This window comes from Hyla sarda, chromosome 4 (genome assembly GCF_029499605.1).
Source record: "Hyla sarda isolate aHylSar1 chromosome 4, aHylSar1.hap1, whole genome shotgun sequence".
NCBI lineage: Eukaryota > Metazoa > Chordata > Amphibia > Anura > Hylidae > Hyla > Hyla sarda.
This window is the reverse complement of record NC_079192.1, coordinates 122,340,656-122,360,948: the sequence shown is the minus strand read 5'-3', so window position 1 is coordinate 122,360,948 and position 20,293 is coordinate 122,340,656. Positions and strand designations below refer to the sequence as shown.

General features: G+C 42.1%; 1 protein-coding gene across 4 annotated transcripts in view; it reads right to left on the bottom strand.

Annotated features, from left to right (window-relative positions):
• Positions 1-216: 216 nt before the first annotated feature.
• CEMIP (cell migration inducing hyaluronidase 1) overlaps positions 217-20,293 on the bottom strand; it is a 130,609-nt gene continuing 110,532 nt past the window's right edge. For 3 of the 4 annotated variants that reach the window (XM_056571970.1, XM_056571972.1, XM_056571971.1), the window contains exons 18-29: positions 18,386-18,517; positions 15,596-15,631; positions 14,631-14,786; positions 14,365-14,545; positions 9,461-9,676; positions 8,742-8,953; positions 8,002-8,187; positions 7,089-7,293; positions 5,752-5,841; positions 5,025-5,182; positions 3,101-3,201; positions 217-1,574 (exon numbers count right to left, since the gene is read on the bottom strand). In XM_056571970.1, coding sequence (XP_056427945.1) covers positions 1,429-1,574; positions 3,101-3,201; positions 5,025-5,182; positions 5,752-5,841; positions 7,089-7,293; positions 8,002-8,187; positions 8,742-8,953; positions 9,461-9,676; positions 14,365-14,545; positions 14,631-14,786; positions 15,596-15,631; positions 18,386-18,517 — 1,819 coding nt within the window. In that variant the 3' untranslated portion in view covers positions 217-1,428. The remainder of the gene's footprint in view (positions 1,575-3,100; positions 3,202-5,024; positions 5,183-5,751; positions 5,842-7,088; positions 7,294-8,001; positions 8,188-8,741; positions 8,954-9,460; positions 9,677-14,364; positions 14,546-14,630; positions 14,787-15,595; positions 15,632-18,385; positions 18,518-20,293) is intronic. The other variant, XM_056571973.1, reaches the window with a different exon arrangement.

Here is a 20,293-nt window from a genome sequence, read left to right as displayed (position 1 = left end):
GTTCACACGCGCTGATTTTTTTTGCGGGTTTTCCGCTGCGTATTTGAAAGTGGGCGGGCTCTTCTCGGCTGTCCGCAGCAGATTTTACGTGGCGGAATATATGCTGCGGAAAATCCGCCACAGTCCCTACTGACTTCAATGGGGCTTACGGCGGATTTTCCGCAGTGTACATTCCGCCACGGAAAATCTGCTGCGGACAGCCGAGAAAAGCCCGCCCACTCTCAAATACGCAGCGGAAAACCCGCTAAAAAATCAGCGTGTGTGAACGTACCCTTAGAGATGAGAAACCTGTATAATTCTGAATAAGGCTAAGTTTCCATTTGGTTTTTTTTTCTGGCAGTTTTGAGCCAAAGTCAGAAGTGGATCCATAAGGGAGGAGAAGTGTCAGTCCTTCCTTTATATGTCCTATTCCTTTTGAATACACTTCTGGCTTTGGCTCAAAAACTGCAGTGGCAGATATCCAAAAACTGCCAGAAAATAACCAAGTGGAAACGTAGCCTAAATCTCTGATGTGGATGGTCATAACAGTACTGTTCTAACTCCATAGGAATCTATCTCAAAATAGAATGTGTGCTACACCTTCCCGCTATGCTAGAATAATAGAACTGCCAAAATATTAACAAAAAATTATTAGAAGACGAATATTATTAGATCTAGTCTAGTAGTCGACGGAATCATCCGACTGTCCTTTTAATGAAGTGTACCTATAGAAGGTATGGTTTGTATTTCCATACCCTCACTCTTTGCTATTTTACCTATGCATGTCTGCTTAAAATTATGGTTATTTCCCTTAAAAAAAAGCTACATCTCTAAAGGCAAAATGTAAATGTTCAATTGAACAAGAAGCTTGGAGCGGTAGACTGGAGGAAGTCCTGCCGTCTGTGCGTGCTGCAGAAATGACTTCCATCTGCGGTATGTTATACCAGATGACCGCGTCCATCTATATCAACACAACATATTAGAGACAGACACATCTCACTGTAAGACTTTGGTCCCTCATTGTATATTCAGGATATAACCCTGCCTTTGCGAGCCGCATATTAACCCTTGCTGCAAAATGTTCTTTTTGGCAAAAGATGGATTAAAGTCGGGGATTCAGGTTTTACAAGGAAAATATTGAGTATTCTGGCAAACCTGTTTGATGCAAACAATCCATTTAAACCGGAACAACTCTACTGCCACAGAAAAGCTGTGAATAGTGTGCAACTGTGCTAACCTGGTGGTGAGAACACGACTAGGATGAATCCACATAGGAATCAATGTGTTAGTAGGAAACATATTCTATATGCTAACAAGTTCTCTTCAATGCTGGTGCTGCACTGGGCACATGGGGGCCAGGTGCAGTGGGTACAAGAAGCCAATGGGTGCTACTTTTTCCATACAACACCCAGGTGCTCATAGTAAAACTCAAGCCTCCTCTCTGCAGGGTCAATGGGAGAAAATTGTGAGTTGTTCTTTTTTTCTCTCTACAGGGAATGGGACAACTTGGTAAATCTTCACAGCCTCTGTGTTAGTCACCATCTTGCTCCAGATAGGTCGGAAATGTCCCTTGTATCCAATGAAGGCTAGCTTATCTGCAGACAACACAAGAATAGATAGGAATGTCATGAAGAGCACTGAAAAAGTTTCATAATGTCCAAAATATTTTCAAGCTCCAAATAAAAGTCAACTATGAACCAAGGGGACGGCTAAAATTTTCCATATTACAGTACATTACAAGCTGTATATGTTAAAGCAAACCTGCCAGCTCTTCTATAGTATATAAATGCTGGCCAGTACCGTTTTAGCTGTTTGGATGTGGTGCCTGTAAGTCTCCTAAGATGCAGATAAGTAGGCATGGGGTGGAGCCTCTGCGCTCTACCCAGTCACACCCATGCTTGATTCATACCCAGAGTACTTGAATTTGCATAAAGTTCCCAGCATTCAGAGAGTCGCTTAAAGGGGTACTCCCGTAGAATTTTTTTTTTTTTTAAACCAACTGGTGCCAGAAAGTTAAACAGATTTGTAAATCACTTCTATTAAAAAATCTTAATCCTTCCAGTACTTTTTAGGGGCTGTATACGTAAGAGAAATCCAAAAAAGAAATGCATTTCCTCCAATGTCATGAGCACAGTGCTCTCTGCTGACCTCTGCTGTCCATTTTAGGAACTGTCCAGAGCAGCATATGTTTGCTATGGGGATTTTATCCTGCTCTGGACAGTTCATGAAATGGACAGCAGAGGTCAGCAGAGAGCACTGTGGTCGTGACATCAGAGGAAATGCATTTCTTTTTTGGATTCCTCTTTAGTATACAGACCCTAAAAAGTACAGGAAGGATTAAGATGTTTTAATAGAAGTGATTTACATATCTGTTTAATTTTCTGGCACCAGTTGATTTAAAAAAAAAAAGTTTTCCACGGGAGTACCCCTTTAAGTCTAAGTATGTGGGAGGAGGGCAGGGGCAGCACCCCTATGCATACTTACTGGGTACCAGGAGCGGGGACTACAGTTGATTATTCTAAAAATGTTGCATCACAGTATACTTACAGTCACAGCGTATCTCTAACATAAAAGAATTGTGATAAACTACATCATTTGCAGTTCCATAATGAACCATCATTAACAGATTCTCTTTCGCTGTTACCAGGAGGAATCCAAACACAAAGATGGTCACAATATTTTCCAGCAATTTGCTATAGAGCGCCACTGGTGCTATGCAAGGGCTTAGAGGGTGTATAAAACAGGAATTGAAAGGAAACCAGAGACAAATCCCTACACCTGGCCCAACGTAATACATTGGTTATACTAAGAGTGCTACATTGATTCCATCTTTTTAATGTTTTATTCAAAGTGTTCTTAATTTCACTAAAAATTCTAATTCATGCAGCAAACGCTTCCTTATCCTTACCTTCAGCAATAAATGACGGCCACTTTGTATATAGGCAGATATATCACTTGCAGTCAATCATTGGTGAGAAGTGTGAGGTTCATGAATACAATAGACTTATATCTAGTAGTCCATTGTATTCTCTTTCACAATATTGTTGTGCTGTTTGGTGGTGTAACGACTAGGCAGAATTAACCCACAAAGTGGAAACAGGGTTGGAATCCTATGTCTCACCTTTCAGCTTTAGATCAGCTTCAGCTCCAAGTTTTCGCAGGATCTTGATCCAAGGTCCTTTGTGGTAAAGTTTTCCTTTTGATACGATGACCACAATAGAGCTTAAATAAAAAAAAAATATTTAAATTGTTATGCTGGGGCAAAACTATAGTGGACGCAGAGGATGCAGGTGAACTTGGGCCATAGGGCGGCATGAGGTACTAAATGACCACTATTACTTTACCTCTGTACTGACATCAACTTTGGCATTACCTCTATACAGTGACATCACTTGGAGCATTATCCTTGTATATTAATGCATTGTTTATTATCCATATATAAGGACATCACTATTGTCTTTAGCAATGAGCTGTGACATCAGGAGGTTTAGCTTGTGTGACATCACTGTGTAATAGCTTCTTATGATCTCACAATATGCATTATCTATTACTGCGATTATTGCTTGCCTGCTGTTACTTTATTGTGGTCATTACCCCTATGCTGTGAAATCATTATTTTTATTATCCCTGTGCATAGGGATGCCACCTGGATGGTATTTTACTGGCACAGTCGGTATTTTGGCCACCCTGCCGGTATTTTTATATTAAAAATACCGGCAATGCAATGGTCGGTATTTATCCAACCAATCCTCAAATTCCTGGAATGTTGCACCATATACTATACCAGTGTTTCCCAACCAGAGCGCCTCCAGCTGTTGCAAAACTGCAACTCCTAGCATGCCCGGACAGCCGTTGGCTGTCCGGGCATGCTGGGAGTTGTAGTTTTGCAACAGCTGGAGGCACCCCTGGTTGGAAATCACTGACCTATACTATTATATAGTCCAACATGCTGGGAGTTGTAATTTTCCTTTGGGGCAGCTGCTGAGCCACAGGCTGTATCAAGGTATGCTGGGAGTTGTAGTTAGTAACTAATTGCAACTACCAAATTTAATTTAAAAAAAAAAAAGGTGAGCAAAAAAATGAGCCCTCATACAGGCCCGTATAAGAAAAAAATAAGAAAAAAAGTTATAGGGGTCAGGATAGGACAAAAGTTCTCCCCTCAAATGTGTATCCTGTGATGTCACGCATATATAATTAATTATGCAAACTAGCATGGCCAGTATTTTTTTTGCAAGAAAGATGGCAACCCTACCTTGGCCCTGAGCCATAACACCCCACAGACACAGTGTCACACAAGGCACCACCCCAGTGTAAACAGTTCACTAAGCACCTCCTTCCATGTGCTCCCTGCCTGCAGACTGGGAAAAACTAGGTATTCCCCCATATGCAGCATCTCTCTGGAACGTGGTGGCCATGAAGAAGCAAGGGGGCTTGTACAGTTTCATTAAAATGAATAATAACTACCATAGTTGTTGAAATTGTGCTGAGAAGCAATAGGTTAATGTGGATGTGCGGCCATGTCTTATTTTTTCTTCTAAATTTGTGTAAATATCCTTATTATACTTATTGTGACATCACTATGCTTATCATCTTATCTCTGTATTGTGACATCACTCTATGTATTATATCTGGATTGTGAGTGTAGTATCCCTGTGTTGGACTAGAATTGTTTAGCTTTCTTTAGGTTCTGTGACATATTTCTGTGCAGTGACATCACTGTGTGCATTTTCAGGGGTATAAGCAGGGCTCAAGTCCTGCAGGAACGCGCAGGAACTGAGTTCCTGCACTTTTTTCACAGCAGGAACACTGTTCCCATTTGCAGGAGCAGCTTTTGAGTGGAAATCTTGGGTGAGTTCCTGCACTTTTTATTCCTAGGACTTGACCCCTGGGTGTAAGTATAAAAGGTGCAGAGGTTGTAGTCATATGAGAGGACACTGATACTGAAGACTGCATGTAAACCTGGGGGGCCCTTTTGTATTGGTGACCAGGACCTTCTTACAACTCATGCACATGGTACAAATATATACACTGAGAATGCTACTCACTTGTCTTTGATGTCTGATACATAGTTATCGAACTGAGCTGGGATTCCTTGTAGGATGGCAGTTTTGAAGCTTGCACTATCTACAACTTTTCCTTGACTTCCATCAATCACAACCACTTGTATCCCATCATCTTGCATGAAGAACTTTTTGTTATCCACCTGTTAATGTAAAATTTCCATAGGTTAATTTCTAATTCTGACTGTCCTGCTAACTCCATATGGATCTATAGTCTTCAACAGTACTGCGCACAAACCCCAGCTGAAGCTTATTGTACAATGCAAAAGAAGTTTTGATGAGGAAAAACAACATGCAATAGTGACTTATAGGTGCTTACATGTAATTACTTAGAGACAAGCACATGAAATGTAGACATGAGCAGTGTATTACTAAAATACTGACAAGGCAAACCATGGTGAATGTGCCACAGGCACACTGCAGACTGTCCTAAGGGTATGGCCAGCTATGGTAAAGAAGCTGCCACCACAATGTCTTATGCTGAATACATTTTCATTGCATTCTGTGGGTGCAATGTATTTTTATGTCTTTTCTATCTCCATCTACATCGTAAATCAATCATCTCCATGATGTGGCTTTGCTAAGTACATTCAAGAACAGACTGTTCTATTACCTGTAAAAAGAATATTGCAGTAATGTCCGAAAAATCCAAAGTGAATAGAAAAGGTTAAAAGACTTTCCAGTTTATAGAAATAGTCATGTGGCTCCTTACCTCGATGTATGCAAAGTCATCTTTCAGTTGGTAGTATCTGGTGTTGTAGGACTTCACTTTAATCTCTAGTAAGTGATCCTTTGTCTTCTTCTGGAAAAGATATACAGTTAAGCATAATATAACACAAAAAGCCGCCTAATATCTGCACCTGGGTCACTGGAGTCTTAGGTTAAAAAGCCTTCAACAATATTATTTTCTGATTTGGGTTAATGTTATGCCAGAAGATCCTTTGTAAGTGGAATACCCCTTTAAAGGGGTACTCTGGCACTAAGACATCTTATCCCCTATCCAAAGGATAGGGGATAAGATGTCTGATCGCGGGGGTCCCTCCGCTGGGGACCCCCACAATCTAGCATGCAGCACACACCTGTTAGCACTGCAGGAAGCGCTGGAGGCTCCAAGTCTTATGTCTCCCGACCACAGGGGCGGAGTATAGTGATGTCACGACTCAGCCCCCATGTGACGTCACGCCCCACCCCTCAATGCAAGTCTATGTGAGATAAAGTCTACAACCTTTACACTTCAATGCCACCAGTATGTGCCCAGTTTTTATACTGTGGGTGCATTTATTAGCAAATGAAGGAAAGGTCCAGTCATGCCCATCTACCACACAGATATTGTGCTGAGGAATTATCCTATAGGAAATTGTAACCATGTGCACAAGCCCAGGAATGTATGAGACTAAGTGAATGGGGCTGTGTTGTAATACCAGACACAATGTATGGACAAGATTGGCGCCTTTTATTTTTTCTGATCTCACAAACCCCTTTAATCCACTATATAGTTGGTAATGCAATATTTGATTGACAATAGTAGAGGGAGCCATTTATTGGCAAGCCCTGGTTTTATAGAGAGAATTTCTGATCATTCCATCTCAAGGGATAGTCATTTATGTAATTCTCTAACATATTCTTAAAATTTGCTTCAGAATCAGAATCAGAGCCTCAGTTTTCCTATATCACAACATTATTAAAGGGGTACTCTGCTGCTCAGTGTTTGCAACAAACTGTTCTGAATGCTGGAGCCGGCACCGGGAGCTTGTGACGTCATAGCCCCGCCCCTCATGACCTTATGCCCCGCCCGGGCGGGGGTGTGACATCATGAGGGGCGGGGCTATGACGTCACAAGCTCCCGGCATCAGCTCCATCAGTCGGAACAGTTTGTTCCAAACGCTGAGCAGCGGAGTACCCCTTTAAGGTTTTTCCATGTAAACAAAGCTTAACTTTTATGATTTCCCAATATTCTCCTCACACAATATCATAGTACATCACCACAAAGCACAGAGCCCATATAAGATTGCACCCCGCCTCTCATAAAACTTAACCATGGTGATTTACCAGATCATTCCCGTTCAGCTTCTTTGGCAGAGGCATGTCCACAATGGGTATTTGTGCATATTTGGGGTAGGCTGAAGCCTGGCAGTTGCTGACACCAGAACCCTTTGGGATGTTGGCTTTGATTTTCACTCTCTCACAACCTTTTACTGAGCAAAAGGCGAGTTTCTCTTTTTCGTTCTGAGCTTTCAGCATTATAAACAGCAGCCTAGAATAAAATAGTAAACATATAAAATATGAAAGATCATATATATATATTTATACTGTATATTAGACAAAAAACATTTTCAATGCAGAATGTAATATACACAAATCTTCCATATATGAACAGGTTTTTATCAATGAACAGGTTTTTATTATGCAAAATAAAATTTGTAAAACGTCTGGCAGGCAGTCACTTTATACTTATATGGGCACTGTCAGGTTCAAAAACTTTTTATATGTTGTACATATTTGCAAAATATTCACCTTTCTGATATACTTCATAAGAAAAAATAATTTCCTTTTTACAGAAATCATGGCTTTGTCCAAGCTGAAGCACAGGCATGGACAACATTTTCTTATGAAGTATATTAGAAAGGTTAACGTTTTGCCAAGATGTACAACATATACAAAGTTTTTGTATCGGACAGTGCCCATTTAATTGTCCAATGATAACTTGTTGGTGAACATTGGAATTAGATCATAAAAATTATAATTTGTCAAATTTTTTATTTAAACATTAAAGGGTTATTTCAGTGTATAAGGATAAGGGATGTAAATTCTGCAATTACATACTAAGGCATCAAGTAAAAAGAATGTTGGAACCTATGGGTGATGGATGCCACCAAGAGTGTAGTCCTTTACCTATTTTGCTTTGCAAATCTTGCAACTTTCTTTCATTTGTTTGAAAAAAAAAAAAAAAAAGATCACATACCCTGACTCCTCATCCCAGTAATAATACCCCCTGCCAGGGTATGCTAGGTGCACTTTGTCCATCTGTAATGTGGATATAAAGGTTCCTGTCTTGAATGTTTGCTTTGCGAGCCGAATGTGAATGTCTGAGAGGATGGAAAATGTTGTCCCTTTAGGATAACAAAATCCTACTTGAATCCAGTCATTCCTAAAATAGGAGAATCATGAGTTACCACAAGTAATAAGAACTTGACATCAAATTTCCTAAGGAATCAAGTGGCCAAGAAAAATATTACGTTTCGAGATGGCTATTTTTTCCTGGCTTGAAAGCCTATTGCACGGAACTCTAGAAAAACACTTCAATTAATCCAAGGAAACCATTTTATAGTGGCGGGAATACAAATAATAACACCATAAAGAGCATTTCAGGTTAGATGTTTTATTTTTTCAGTTTTATAAATTGTATCCGAAATGTGAAAATGTTCACCTCGGTAATGATTAATGGCTTGCTGGCAAAGGACTCTTATTTAGAGACTAACGTTCTCCGGAGGACAGTAACTTTAGTAAAACAGTCATAATATGGCATGAGGGAAATGTTCATGCTACTTAAACCATGGTTTGTTATTCATGAACTCTGTTTGCCCTTCTAGGTACTTATGGTACCATTAAACAGATGGGGCCATGCATATTCCTTCTCGGTCATTTTAGATGATGAAGTGCTGTAACCACAGTAAGGATAACACACATACAGGTATGACCTACTTTTGGAAGTTAATAAGCCAAAGAGTCAGCTCCTCAGGGGCGGTCTTATCCCAATGCACGGTGTAGCCTTTTTGCAGAGTGATGACCGGCTGGTATTGCTGATAATGATTGCTTTTTCCAAGTGCTCCCACTAAGTGCAATGGATGCTCTGGGTACTCATCTTTAATGATTGTCATCTGTGCATCAGCTGGTCTGCGTGCTTGGATATAGATCTACATGGAGAGTGAGAAAGACGTTAGTATTCACAAAGCACTGACTGGATAACTTAAAAAAAGGCTGAAGCTTCTATAAGGGGATACTGCCATCCTCTACAACCTAGTACTATGCACAAAGTTATATTTATAGGGTATCATTTTCTATGCTCATGCTAGAAAGGCATGGTATGGCATAAAACCTGACCACTTTGTCCATTTATGGTTTATAAGTTAAAGCTTATTGGAACAGATTCTTTTTTTTCTGTGCTAAATGGTTATCCCTAGTTTTAGTGCAGTTAAAATTATACATGTGCATCAACTTCAAACCAAGGGATGGGAAAGGAATTGAATAAAGAGAAGGTGTAAACTTCAGAACTTTGTCTCCCACTAGTAATCCAGGGCAAGGCCAAAAAAAATGCTAAAACATAAGACTATCTACCCTAAAAAGGAATGTTCATATTGATCCCAAGCACCAGTAAGACTGAATTATCATCATAGTATATTTTCACTTGTTGTGGAATGTACCTGTGCATAATTTCCACTGCAGATTGCCCCCTTCCAGTCTGGAACATCTAAACAATCTGGATGTCTTAATAACCAGTTGTCTTCTTTTACCAAAAATGCTCCTGGATATTCTGACACTGAGCCATCTATATCATGAAAAACCGTGGTCTTATCTCCATCCATGTTCATTTGGTTGAACCATGGCCCAGGCTCTCCAAAGAAAACTCGTGAGGACATCTGAAATGACAGCGAGTGCATTGTGTATCAATAGTCAAATTACTAAATATCCACATGACTTAGAAGACAAGAAAGAGACAGTCACATATACTTTTAGAACTGATTAGGAAATGTACATGCAGTTCAGAGTTGGGAGGCCCCCATACACTCTTGCTGAATAGTCCTGCTTTAGATAGGATTTTAACCAATCATGTTTACTGTTACTTACCAGGTAATATGTGGTCACGTGGCAGACCAATCAGCTGTCAGTATACGTTATAAGAAAAAAATGCACACAGTGCAAAATATATTTATGACGTCATTATAGAGCTGGGCGGTATACCAGTTCATACCGAATACCGAAATTTTTGTGCTGCATGATATGAATTTTAACCCATACCGCAATACCGGTTTGACCCCTCCCCCTCTGGAATGAATGAATCAACCCAGCGCTGCGCTGTCCCCACATCGGGGAACTAATCATATGTGACCCGCGAGTGCTGTTATGCACCCCCCCAATTAATTATCAGCCCAGCGCTGCACTGTCCCCATCGGGGTAAATACTGACATGTCACCCGCAAGTGCTGCCCTCCTCTTCCTCCTGTTTTCCGCCGGTGCTGACACTCTATACCAGTGGTCTTTAACCTGCGGACCTCCAGATGTTGCAAAACTACAACTCTCAGCATGCCTGGACAGCCAACGGCTCTATACTGTTCGGTATCCCTATGCCCGGGCTGCAAAAAATAAACAAAATAAACTTTAACTCACCTCCCGGCCTCATCTGCTTCCTGGGGACGGGAACGTCGGACAGCCGTCAGCCTATCACCGGCCGCAGCAATGTTCCGCCTTGGCCAGTGATAGGCTGAGCCCACTGTCATGTAAGAAGCTGGCCAGAGCTTCTCAGCCTATCACCGGCTGAGGCGGAACATCGCTGCGGCCGGTGATAGGCTGACGGCTGTCCGACGTTCCCGTCACCAGCGTAAGGCCGACATAGGAACATGCGTTAGTTTATTTTGTTTGCCTTTTGCAGCCCGGGCATAGGGATACCGAACAGTATGGAGTGTCCATTGCCGGCGGCCGCAACAAACAGGAAGAGGAGGGCAGTGCTTGCGGGTGACATGTGAGTATTTACCCTGATGGGGGCAGCGCTGGGCTGATAATTAATTTGGGGGGGGAGGGGGGGAAGGAGGAGGAGCAAATACCGTTATATACCGTGGAACCGCCAAAAGTTACAAAAATACCGTGATACACACATTTGGTCATATCGCCCAGCATTATGTCATTATTATGACATGTATAAAAACATAGACTAAATGCATTGTGATGACAGATTCTCTTTCAGGCATTTCTGATCACTGATCTAGACATGCAGGTCATCCCAAATTTCAGGAAACATTATTACCCAGTATACTAGAAGCGATGTATGAAGGAACACAATCTTCCTAGAGATGACCTATCTGTGATCTATATTCCACTTTACTTCATAAATATGTCTTTATAAAGATAACCTGACACTGGCGACATCAGTGATTTATACAGATAATGGACCTGCAATAATCGGCATGAATCACAAACAAGTGCTTGCTGCTTATTTTTATATTTGGAACCATCTACTATTATCCATTATTGCATATAGCCTCGTGTGTAGGAGGCACAATAACAGCGCCATGGCACCGATAACTGGAAATCATTTAAAGGTTTATATCTATCTTATTGCTGGGGATTAAGCCCTGTGCTCTATCAGTTTACAATACTTCAACATTAGGTTTTGATCATAGTTGATATATTACTGTGTAGAATGGAAATGCACTTCTAACTAAGGCTATGAACAGACAACTTTGTTCCAGTTTTTTAGGCATTTTTTAAAATAAATAGTGTGTATAAATATAGGCCTTTTTTATTTGGTGTTTTATCCTCTGCGTTTTTCTCATTACAAGTCTAGTGATTCTTTTATCATGTGAATCTATTATGTGACTTCTATTAAAGAATTGGGAGAAAAACACCAACACACATGGGCCCTGATTTATCAATCTGTCTGAGACAGAAACTGAGTGATTTTCCCAAGCAACCAATCACAGCTCATGTTTTATATCTTAAAGGGGTAATCCACTGCTAGACATTTTATTCCCCTGTCTGAACGCGGGGGTCCCACTGCTGGGGCCCCCCCCCCGCTATTTCCCGCAGCACCCGGCAGTCTAAACAAACACCTTGTTCCTGCGGCAGTGGTTGTGATGTCACGGCTACACCCTCTCGTGATGCCACGTCACGCCCCCTCCCATAGACATGAATGGAGGGGGCATGGCCTGACATCACAAGGAGGCGTGGCCGTGATGTCTCGATCACGGCCTCCGGCTCCAAGTGTTCTGAACAAAGTGTTCAGAACACTGGAACACAGGAGTACCCCTTTAAGGTAAAATGAAAACTGAGCCGTGATTGGTTGCTTGGGAAAATCACTCCATGGTTTTTCTCTGAAATTTTTTTTAACTTACAGAAGTCTATGTGAAGAAAAACAATACTTTTTCTTGAAAAAAACAAAACAACCAGACCCAAAGCATGGATCGTTTCTAAAAAACTGCTACTGAGCCTAAAAACTGTGTATATATATCTGTCTGCAGTGTTTTGGCCCAATGGCAAGTACGCTTTTTTTATTCACAAAATTGCAGTATCTTTTCAGCCTAAATGTCATTTGAGAGAACGAATTTAGGTTAGACAGCTCAGACCCCCATCAATCTTTAAAATAAGGGTCCTTTGTGCACCTAGCAAAGTTCATGGCAATCCAATGTGTAGGCAACTACAACACAGCTCCATGCACAGCAGCTGGTGGGAAGACAGCAGGCCAAAAGACCTATATACTGTACTTTTAATCTTCAGGTGGGTGGAGATGCAAAAAATGAGATTCCCATTGGTTATACAGGTATGGCATGTTGTAGTGCCATAACATTGAACGATAAGAATTCTCTCGGCATTTAGTCCATGTAACTATTGCAGCTGCAGGTATTTTGCTCTGTATGGCTATAGTGTATGTAGCATGCTAACAGGATAAATGCACTGCGCTGAGGCTGATCTGCAAACTTTGGCTGATAAGTATCGAGCAATCATTTTGGTTTTGTCCTTGTGATAAATAGTTTATATAAATATAGTAAAAGATGGAATTCAGTGGCAGTGTATGACTTCTTGGCATGTCATCAGACAGAATATCAATAATATCATTCAGACTTGGCCTGAGTATCTGGCTGCAATACTTGTCTATCAGATAATTACGGATCTTTTCCTGGAATGATCAGTCACAAATGTGACAGATTGCTTCAGAAGTAAAAAAGTTGGGCTGCAAAAAAATAACAGTTGGGCATTGGTTACAGCAAAATCCCTAAGGTCTGGCATTGGAAAATGTTGGCTCATGGGTACGTATGGCGCTAAGAGTTAATTGGTTCCATAGTGTCCTTCCCCATACTAAATGGGGGCATTAAAGGGGTACTCCACTGGCCAGCATTCGGAACATTTGATTCCAAACGCTGTGTGTGCACTGCGGGGGTCGGCCACACCCTCTCAATGCAAGTCAAATGTCCATCACGCCCACTCCCATAGACTTGCATTGAGGGGGCGAGGCCTGACGGCACAAGGGGGCATGGCCGACCGCTGCAGCATGCACACAGCGTTCGGAACTTAAAGGGGTACTCCGGGGAAGTTAAGAAAAATAAAAATGCCCCAAAGCCAACACAATACCTGTTCTGTGTCCCCTGTAGTTATTCATGTGATTTTGGCAGTTCCTTTGGCCCCTGATGTCTCCTAAATACTTTTTTTTCCCTTCTGCAGCATAGACTACAACTCCCAGAATTCAGCTCTGTGTAATGGCTGCCAGCCAACTACTTTCACTATCTGTGTGCAGACACTGCAGATCACACACACACACACACACACACACACACAACACACACACACACCTATATACACATACACACACACACACACACACACTGGGGGAGATTTATCAAACTGTGTGAGAGAAAAAGTGGAGGGATTTTCCCACAGCAACCAGCTAACAAGCTGAGGTAAAGTGAAAGCCGAGCTGTGATTGGCTGCATATGGGGAAATCTCTCCACTTTTTCACAGTTTGATAAATCTGGGCCACTGTACAAGTCTTTTCTTCTATACCTCCTCCTGCTATAAATATTTGTGTGTTCTGAATGGCAGCATATTCAAGAGAAAAACTGCAGCTATGTGCTCAGTTGTCACTAAAAATGTTTTCTCTCACAAGCGCCTCACACAGGAAGGGGAGGGGGAGGCTGTACAGCCAGAGCTCTAGCCCAATCAGAAATCAGACATAGATCAGGTGATGTTGTCTTGATGGGAGGGGCTGCTCTCACTGAGGAGACAACATGGATCTAAAAAATGAATTTTTCTCACACTTCCTGCATGTAAGTGACAGCTGAAAGAGGAAAACTGTTGTATATAGATAATGAATGATATTTAGACAAATGCATAGGTTGGTGAGAGGGAAAGTATGGACTATGGATTTAGTTCCCCGGAGTACCTCTTTAATGTTGGTCAGTGGAGCACTCCTTAATTACAGCTGTATTGTAATACACGGAATGCTATACAAATAAACATAATAGTCTATGAAGCTAAGTGATGTACAGGGAAACTTCTGATACACAGCTTCATGACTGCCTGCTGGATACCCCTGACCGTATTTTTTCATAAGAACTCACCGGCACATCTTCAAATGTAACTTTGGTCACATTGTTGTATGGGCAGCTTTGCCAGGAGTTATTTAGGCGGAATCCAATTGCACTGGTGTGGCGTCCATCCAGGGAGACATATTTGCGAAAAGTACAGTTCTCTACATTGATTGGTCCATCATAGATCTGTAAGCCACGGATTGGAAAATTCCTGAAGGTGGAAAAGGGAACACATGTTATTTCAGTTCTGAACTACACAATATTACAGAAAGAGAAAAGTAAATATTCAGACTTACACTCCTCTTGGTAGTGTTCTTCCACTGTGATCAAGTCCCCCAGGCCCCCAGACAACGTTGTCAGCCATTTCTGTCCCCACATTGTTACTTTCACCCACAAATATGCTGTTTTTAATTTCTTGCTTGGATCCATCATCATCTGGAAAAGTCCCTCCACTAGAAAAACAACATATTCCATTAGGAAGAGAAAGAATTTGGCATCTGAGAAATATTTTAAAGGATTTCTAGGTTTTATGTGCATGCAGCTAAATCATTGCAATATACAGTATATGTTTAGCAACTTTCTCTGTTCACATTTGTTTTAGAGCCAACTTGAACATGTCTTAAAAAAACAGCACCACACCTGTTCTTAGACTGTGCTCCATTAAAATGATTGGAGCCAAGTTGTTATACCACAAACAACCTGAGGACAAGTGTGGTGCTGTTTTTGGAAAAAAATAGCTATCTTTTTCTATTACTGTATTACTTTTCTATTACTTTTCTATTACTATGTATTACTTTTCTATTACTGTATAACGCCATTACTAGAGATACTGCACTGCCCTCAGTGTTGCCAGATCAATCACTCAAGCAGCCGCTTGGCGATGCTGCTTGTGCGGCTATCTATTTTGTGGTTAGCAATTTTCCCAACATATTTATTAAGGTTTTTGAGTAGGACACCTTAATAAATATGTAGATTTTTTATACAATTTTTTTTCACACCCCCTTTGTTGGGTTTTGTTTAATTTTGGTTGGTTTTGTGGTTTTTTTTTATGCATTATGTCGCACGCTGGCTTAGCCCTGGCACGGATTGGTTGCAAACATCTTGCACCAAAAAACCCCCAAAACAACCTTTCGGAAAGAAGTCAATAAATGAGGGCCAGAGGATATTAGAAAGTTGCATAACTATTATACACTAAATAAACCTTGTTTACATAAAATGAAAGAAAGGGGTGTTTCTATTAAGTTTTCAATAATATAACTACCTGGCCAAGGTTAAACCAATTCCATTGTCAGAAAACCTAAAAAAAAGAAAATAAGTTAATACATAGGCAAAACGACTGCTATAATGTTATACTTTACTGCCTGTCAGCTATAACATTAACTTGTGGAGCAATATTGCTAAAATCCCACAACAGAATAGCATAATGGATATATTCTCTTTTACTTACATAGGAATGTAAGACATAGGAATGTTACTGGGAATTAGGATGGAAGAGCTGCCAGATCCTTTACACTAACTCTACAGTAATTTCTAAGTAATTTATAAGTTATATATCACCACTTTTTAGTATAATGATTCATGAACACCCATCCTTCATCAGCTCTCCATATGAATACATATTCTGGACAGAAAAAGACTGGGTGGTGTAAGACTTCTATCTCTTTAGTCATAACATTGTGCTGAAATATGTAGATTTAAAATATGTAAAAACATTCCAGAGGGAAAGGGAGTAGATCCTGTCACATTTCTCACATCACGGAAGCAAAAGATATACAGTAGTTTGATGAAAACATTAGAGGTTCTCCGATTTCATTAAAAACAAGATCGCTGCCTGCTAGGGATATAAAATAATAAACTACACGATATAGAACTCGCCCGCTCCAGTGCTGGTGCTCTGGTCCGGACTCTTGATTCCTCGCTTTCCCAGCTCTGCTGGTAACATTCCCCAACATACTACTGCTGATTTCTGGGGGGGTTCCACCAGTGGGACACCCTGCGACCAGCATATTATTTCTAACAAATAGGTAGAAGATCCAAGGCAGAAAATCCCTTTAACTTTTCTTTTAACTTCCTTTGACATAAGTGTTAAATGGGCACTGTCACTGTCTATACAATAACTTAATAGCAAGTCCAAAAATCACCGCACCAGTCAGGTCTTGGATTGTGAAAAAAGCTGGAAATCTTTATTCCCAAATAAACTGCAATGTTTCGGCAGCAATAGCCTTTGTCAAGCATCATCAATAACTTTTTATATGTTGTACATCTTAGCAAAACATTAACCTTTCTAATATACTTCAGAAGAAAATGTTATTTCCTATTTATAAAAATCATGGCTTTGTCCAAGCTGAAGCACAGGCATGTAAGTGAGGGTGGGCTAGTACTCCTCAGTGCTCTCTCCAGTCTGATATGACTCCTCTGTGCTCTCTCCTGTCTGAAAGCACTCCTCTGTGCTCTCTCCTGTCTGATAGGACTGATCGGTGCTGTCTCCTGTCTGATAGGACTCCTTTGTGCTCTCTCCTGTCTGATAGCACTCCTCTGTGCTCTCTCCTGTCTGATAGCACCCCTCTGTGCTCTCTCCTGTCTGATAGCACTCCTCTGTGCTTTCTTCTGTCTGATAGGACTCCCCTGTGCTCTCTCCTGTCGGATAGTACTCCTCTGTGCTCCCTCCTGTCTGATAGGACTCCTCTGTGCTCTCTCCTGTCTGATAGGACTCCTCTGTGCTCTCTCCTGTCTGATAGGACTCCTCTGTGCTCTCTCCTGTCTGATAGGACTCCTCTGTGCTCTCTCCTGTCTGATAGGACTCCTCTGTGCTCTCTCCTGTCTGATAGCACTCCTCTGTGCTCTCTCCCGTCTGATAGTAGTACTCCTCTGTGCTCTCTCCTGTCTGATAGTACTCCTCGGTGCTCTCTCCTGTCTGATAGTAGTACTCCTCTGTGCTCTCTCCTGTCTGATAGGACTCCTCTGTGCTCTCTCCTATCTGATAGGACTCCTTTGTGCTCTCTCCTGTCTGATAGGACTCCTCTGTGCTCTATCCTGTCTGATAGCACTCCTCTGTGCTCTCTCCTGTCTGATAGCACTACTCTGTGTTCTCTCCTGTCTGATAGCACTCCTCTGTGCTCTCTCCTGTCTGATAGTTGTACTCCTCTGTGCTTTCTTCTGTCTGATAGCACTCCTCTGTGCTCTCTCCTGTCTGATAGGACTCCTCTGTGCTCTCTCCTGTCTGATAGGACTCCTCTGTGCTCTCTCCTGTCTGATAGGACTCCTGTGTGCTCTCTCCTGTCCTATCAGACAGAGCAGTGCTAGCCCACCCTCACTTACTGGACTTTGTCGATGCCTGTGCTTCAGGTTGGACAAAGCCATGATTACTTTTTTTTATTATTATTTTAATCCTTCCAGTACTTATCAGCTGCTTTATACTACAGAGAAAGTTCCTTCCAGTCTGACCACAGTGCTCTCTGCTGCCACCTCTGTCCATGTCAGGAACTACCCATAGCAAATCTCTCCTGCTCTGGAAAATTCCTGACACGGACAAAGGTGTCAGCAGAGAGCACTGTGGTCAGACTGGAAAGAACTACACACCTTTCTCTGTGTTATACAGCAGTAAGTACTGGAAGTGAATACGATTTGTATACAGAAGTATTATACAAATCTGTATAACTCCCTGGTACCAGTTTTTTTCCACCCGAGTACCCCTCTAAGCCGAACGTTCTTACTTCAGAACATTTGGCACATCTTTAATGTCATGGTCAGTGATTCATTGGTAAAGACCACTTGAATCCTGTTTTACCATTCATAAAAAGAACAAACACCTACACAGAAAGCATTCGCTGTTTTACAGTATAGATAAAAGTAATGTATTAAGGATAATGGGTTAAACGTAAATGACACAATAAAATGTGATCTAACATTCGTTTTCTACTTCTGGTCTATATCGCATTCTTCGTTTTATTAAAAGTACCATCTGCCAATAGTTATTCTAGCAGCTTATCTGACATATTCTTACTATAAACAAGAGGCTTCCCATCACAGGCTGTAAAAATTCTCAACTTACTGGCAGCCGTCCAGCCAAACATCCCCTCCCCGCAGCCAAGCTCCATGGTCCTGGTTCTTGTAAGCAATAAAATGTTGGATTATTGCAGGTACTCTTGGCTTGAAAGGATCAGCATCCTGATGCGGCCCATACCTGTTGGAGAGTAGAAGATACAAAAAACAGACTTTAGGGCCTGGAGATATTAACAAGTGTGCTGGGCAGGCATTCTAATAACACACTTTATTGTTTTATTGCAAAGCAAGAAGCCAGACTTAGAATAATGATATCGTGCAAGAATTGGATTACAAAAGGCTGTACTGTGGCCCCCTATAGCACTCCCTTGATTTCTGTGAGGCACATATTTAGACAAAACATAACAATAAAGTGGGAGCAAATATAAATTATAGTTAATTTAAAAGTATTTAAAGTGTGCCTGTCATTAACAAAAACTTTTTAGATAATGTAGATAATACCATTATATGTATATTTGTAATATACATTGGTTAAATAATGTGTATAGTTTTGTCTCTGCAGCTATTGCTGTGTGTCTCTGTGAGGAGACCAAATACAGGAAGTGTGGGTGGATAAGCAGGGCTCTGTACACTGAGGACAAGAAGGGCTCTGTACACTGAGGACAAGCAGGGCTCTGTACACTGAGGACCAGCAGGGCTCTGTGCTCTGAAGACAAGCAGGGCTCTGTGCTCTGAAGACAAGCAGGGCTCTGTGCTCTGAAGACAAGCAGGGCTCTGTGCACTGAGGACAAGCAGGGCTCTGTACACTGAAGACAAGCAGGGCTCTGTACACTGAAGACAAGCAGGTCTCTGTACACTGAGGACAAGCAGGCCTCTGTACACTGAGGACAAGCGGGGCTCTGTACACTGAGGACAAGCGGGGCTCTGTGCACTGAGGACAAGCGGGACTCTGTGCACTGAGGACAAGCGGGACTCTGTACACTGAGGAAAAGCAGGTCTCTGTACACTGAGGACAAGAAGGGCTCTGTACACTGAGGACAGGCAGGTCTCTGTGCACTGAGGACAAGCAGGGCACTGTACACTGAAGACAAGCAGGTCTCTGTGCACTGAGGACAAGCAGGGCTCTGTACACTGAGGACAAGCAGGGCTCTGTACACTGAGGACAAGCAGGGCTCTGTATACTGAGGACAAGCAGGGCTCTGTACACTGAGGACAAGCGGGACTCTGTGCACTGAGGACAAGCGGGACTCTGTACACTGAGGACAAGCAGGGCTCTGTACACTGAGGACAAGCAGGTCTCTGTGCACTGAGGACAAGCAGGGCACTGTACACTTAAGACAAGCAGGGCACTGTACACTTAAGACAAGCAGGTCTCTGTGCACTGAGGACAAGCAGGACTCTGTACACTGAGGACAAGCATGGCTCTGTGCACTGAGGACAAGCAGGGCTCTGTACACTGAGGGCAAGCAGGGCTCTGCACACTGAGGACAAGCAGGGCTCTGTACACTGAGAACAAGCAGGGCTCTGTGCACTGAGGACAAGCAGGGCTCTATACACTGAGGACAAGCAGGGCTCTGTACACTGAGGGCAAGCAGGGCTCTGTACACTGAGGGCAAGCAGGGCTCTGTACACTGAGGACAAGCAGGACTCTGTACACTGAGGACAAGCAGGACTCTGTACACTGAGGACAAGCAGGACTCTGTACACTGAGGACAAGCAGGACTCTGTACACTGAGGACAAGCGGGGCTCTGTACACTGAGGACAAGCAGGGCTCTGTACACTGAGGACAAGCAGGGATCTATACACTGAGGACAAGCAGGGATCTATACACTGAGGACAAGCAGGGCTCTGTACACTGAGGACAAGCAGGGCTCTGTACACTGAGGACAAGCAGGGCTCTGTACACTGAGGACAAGCAGGGCTCTGTACACTGAGGACAAGCAGGGCTCTGTACAC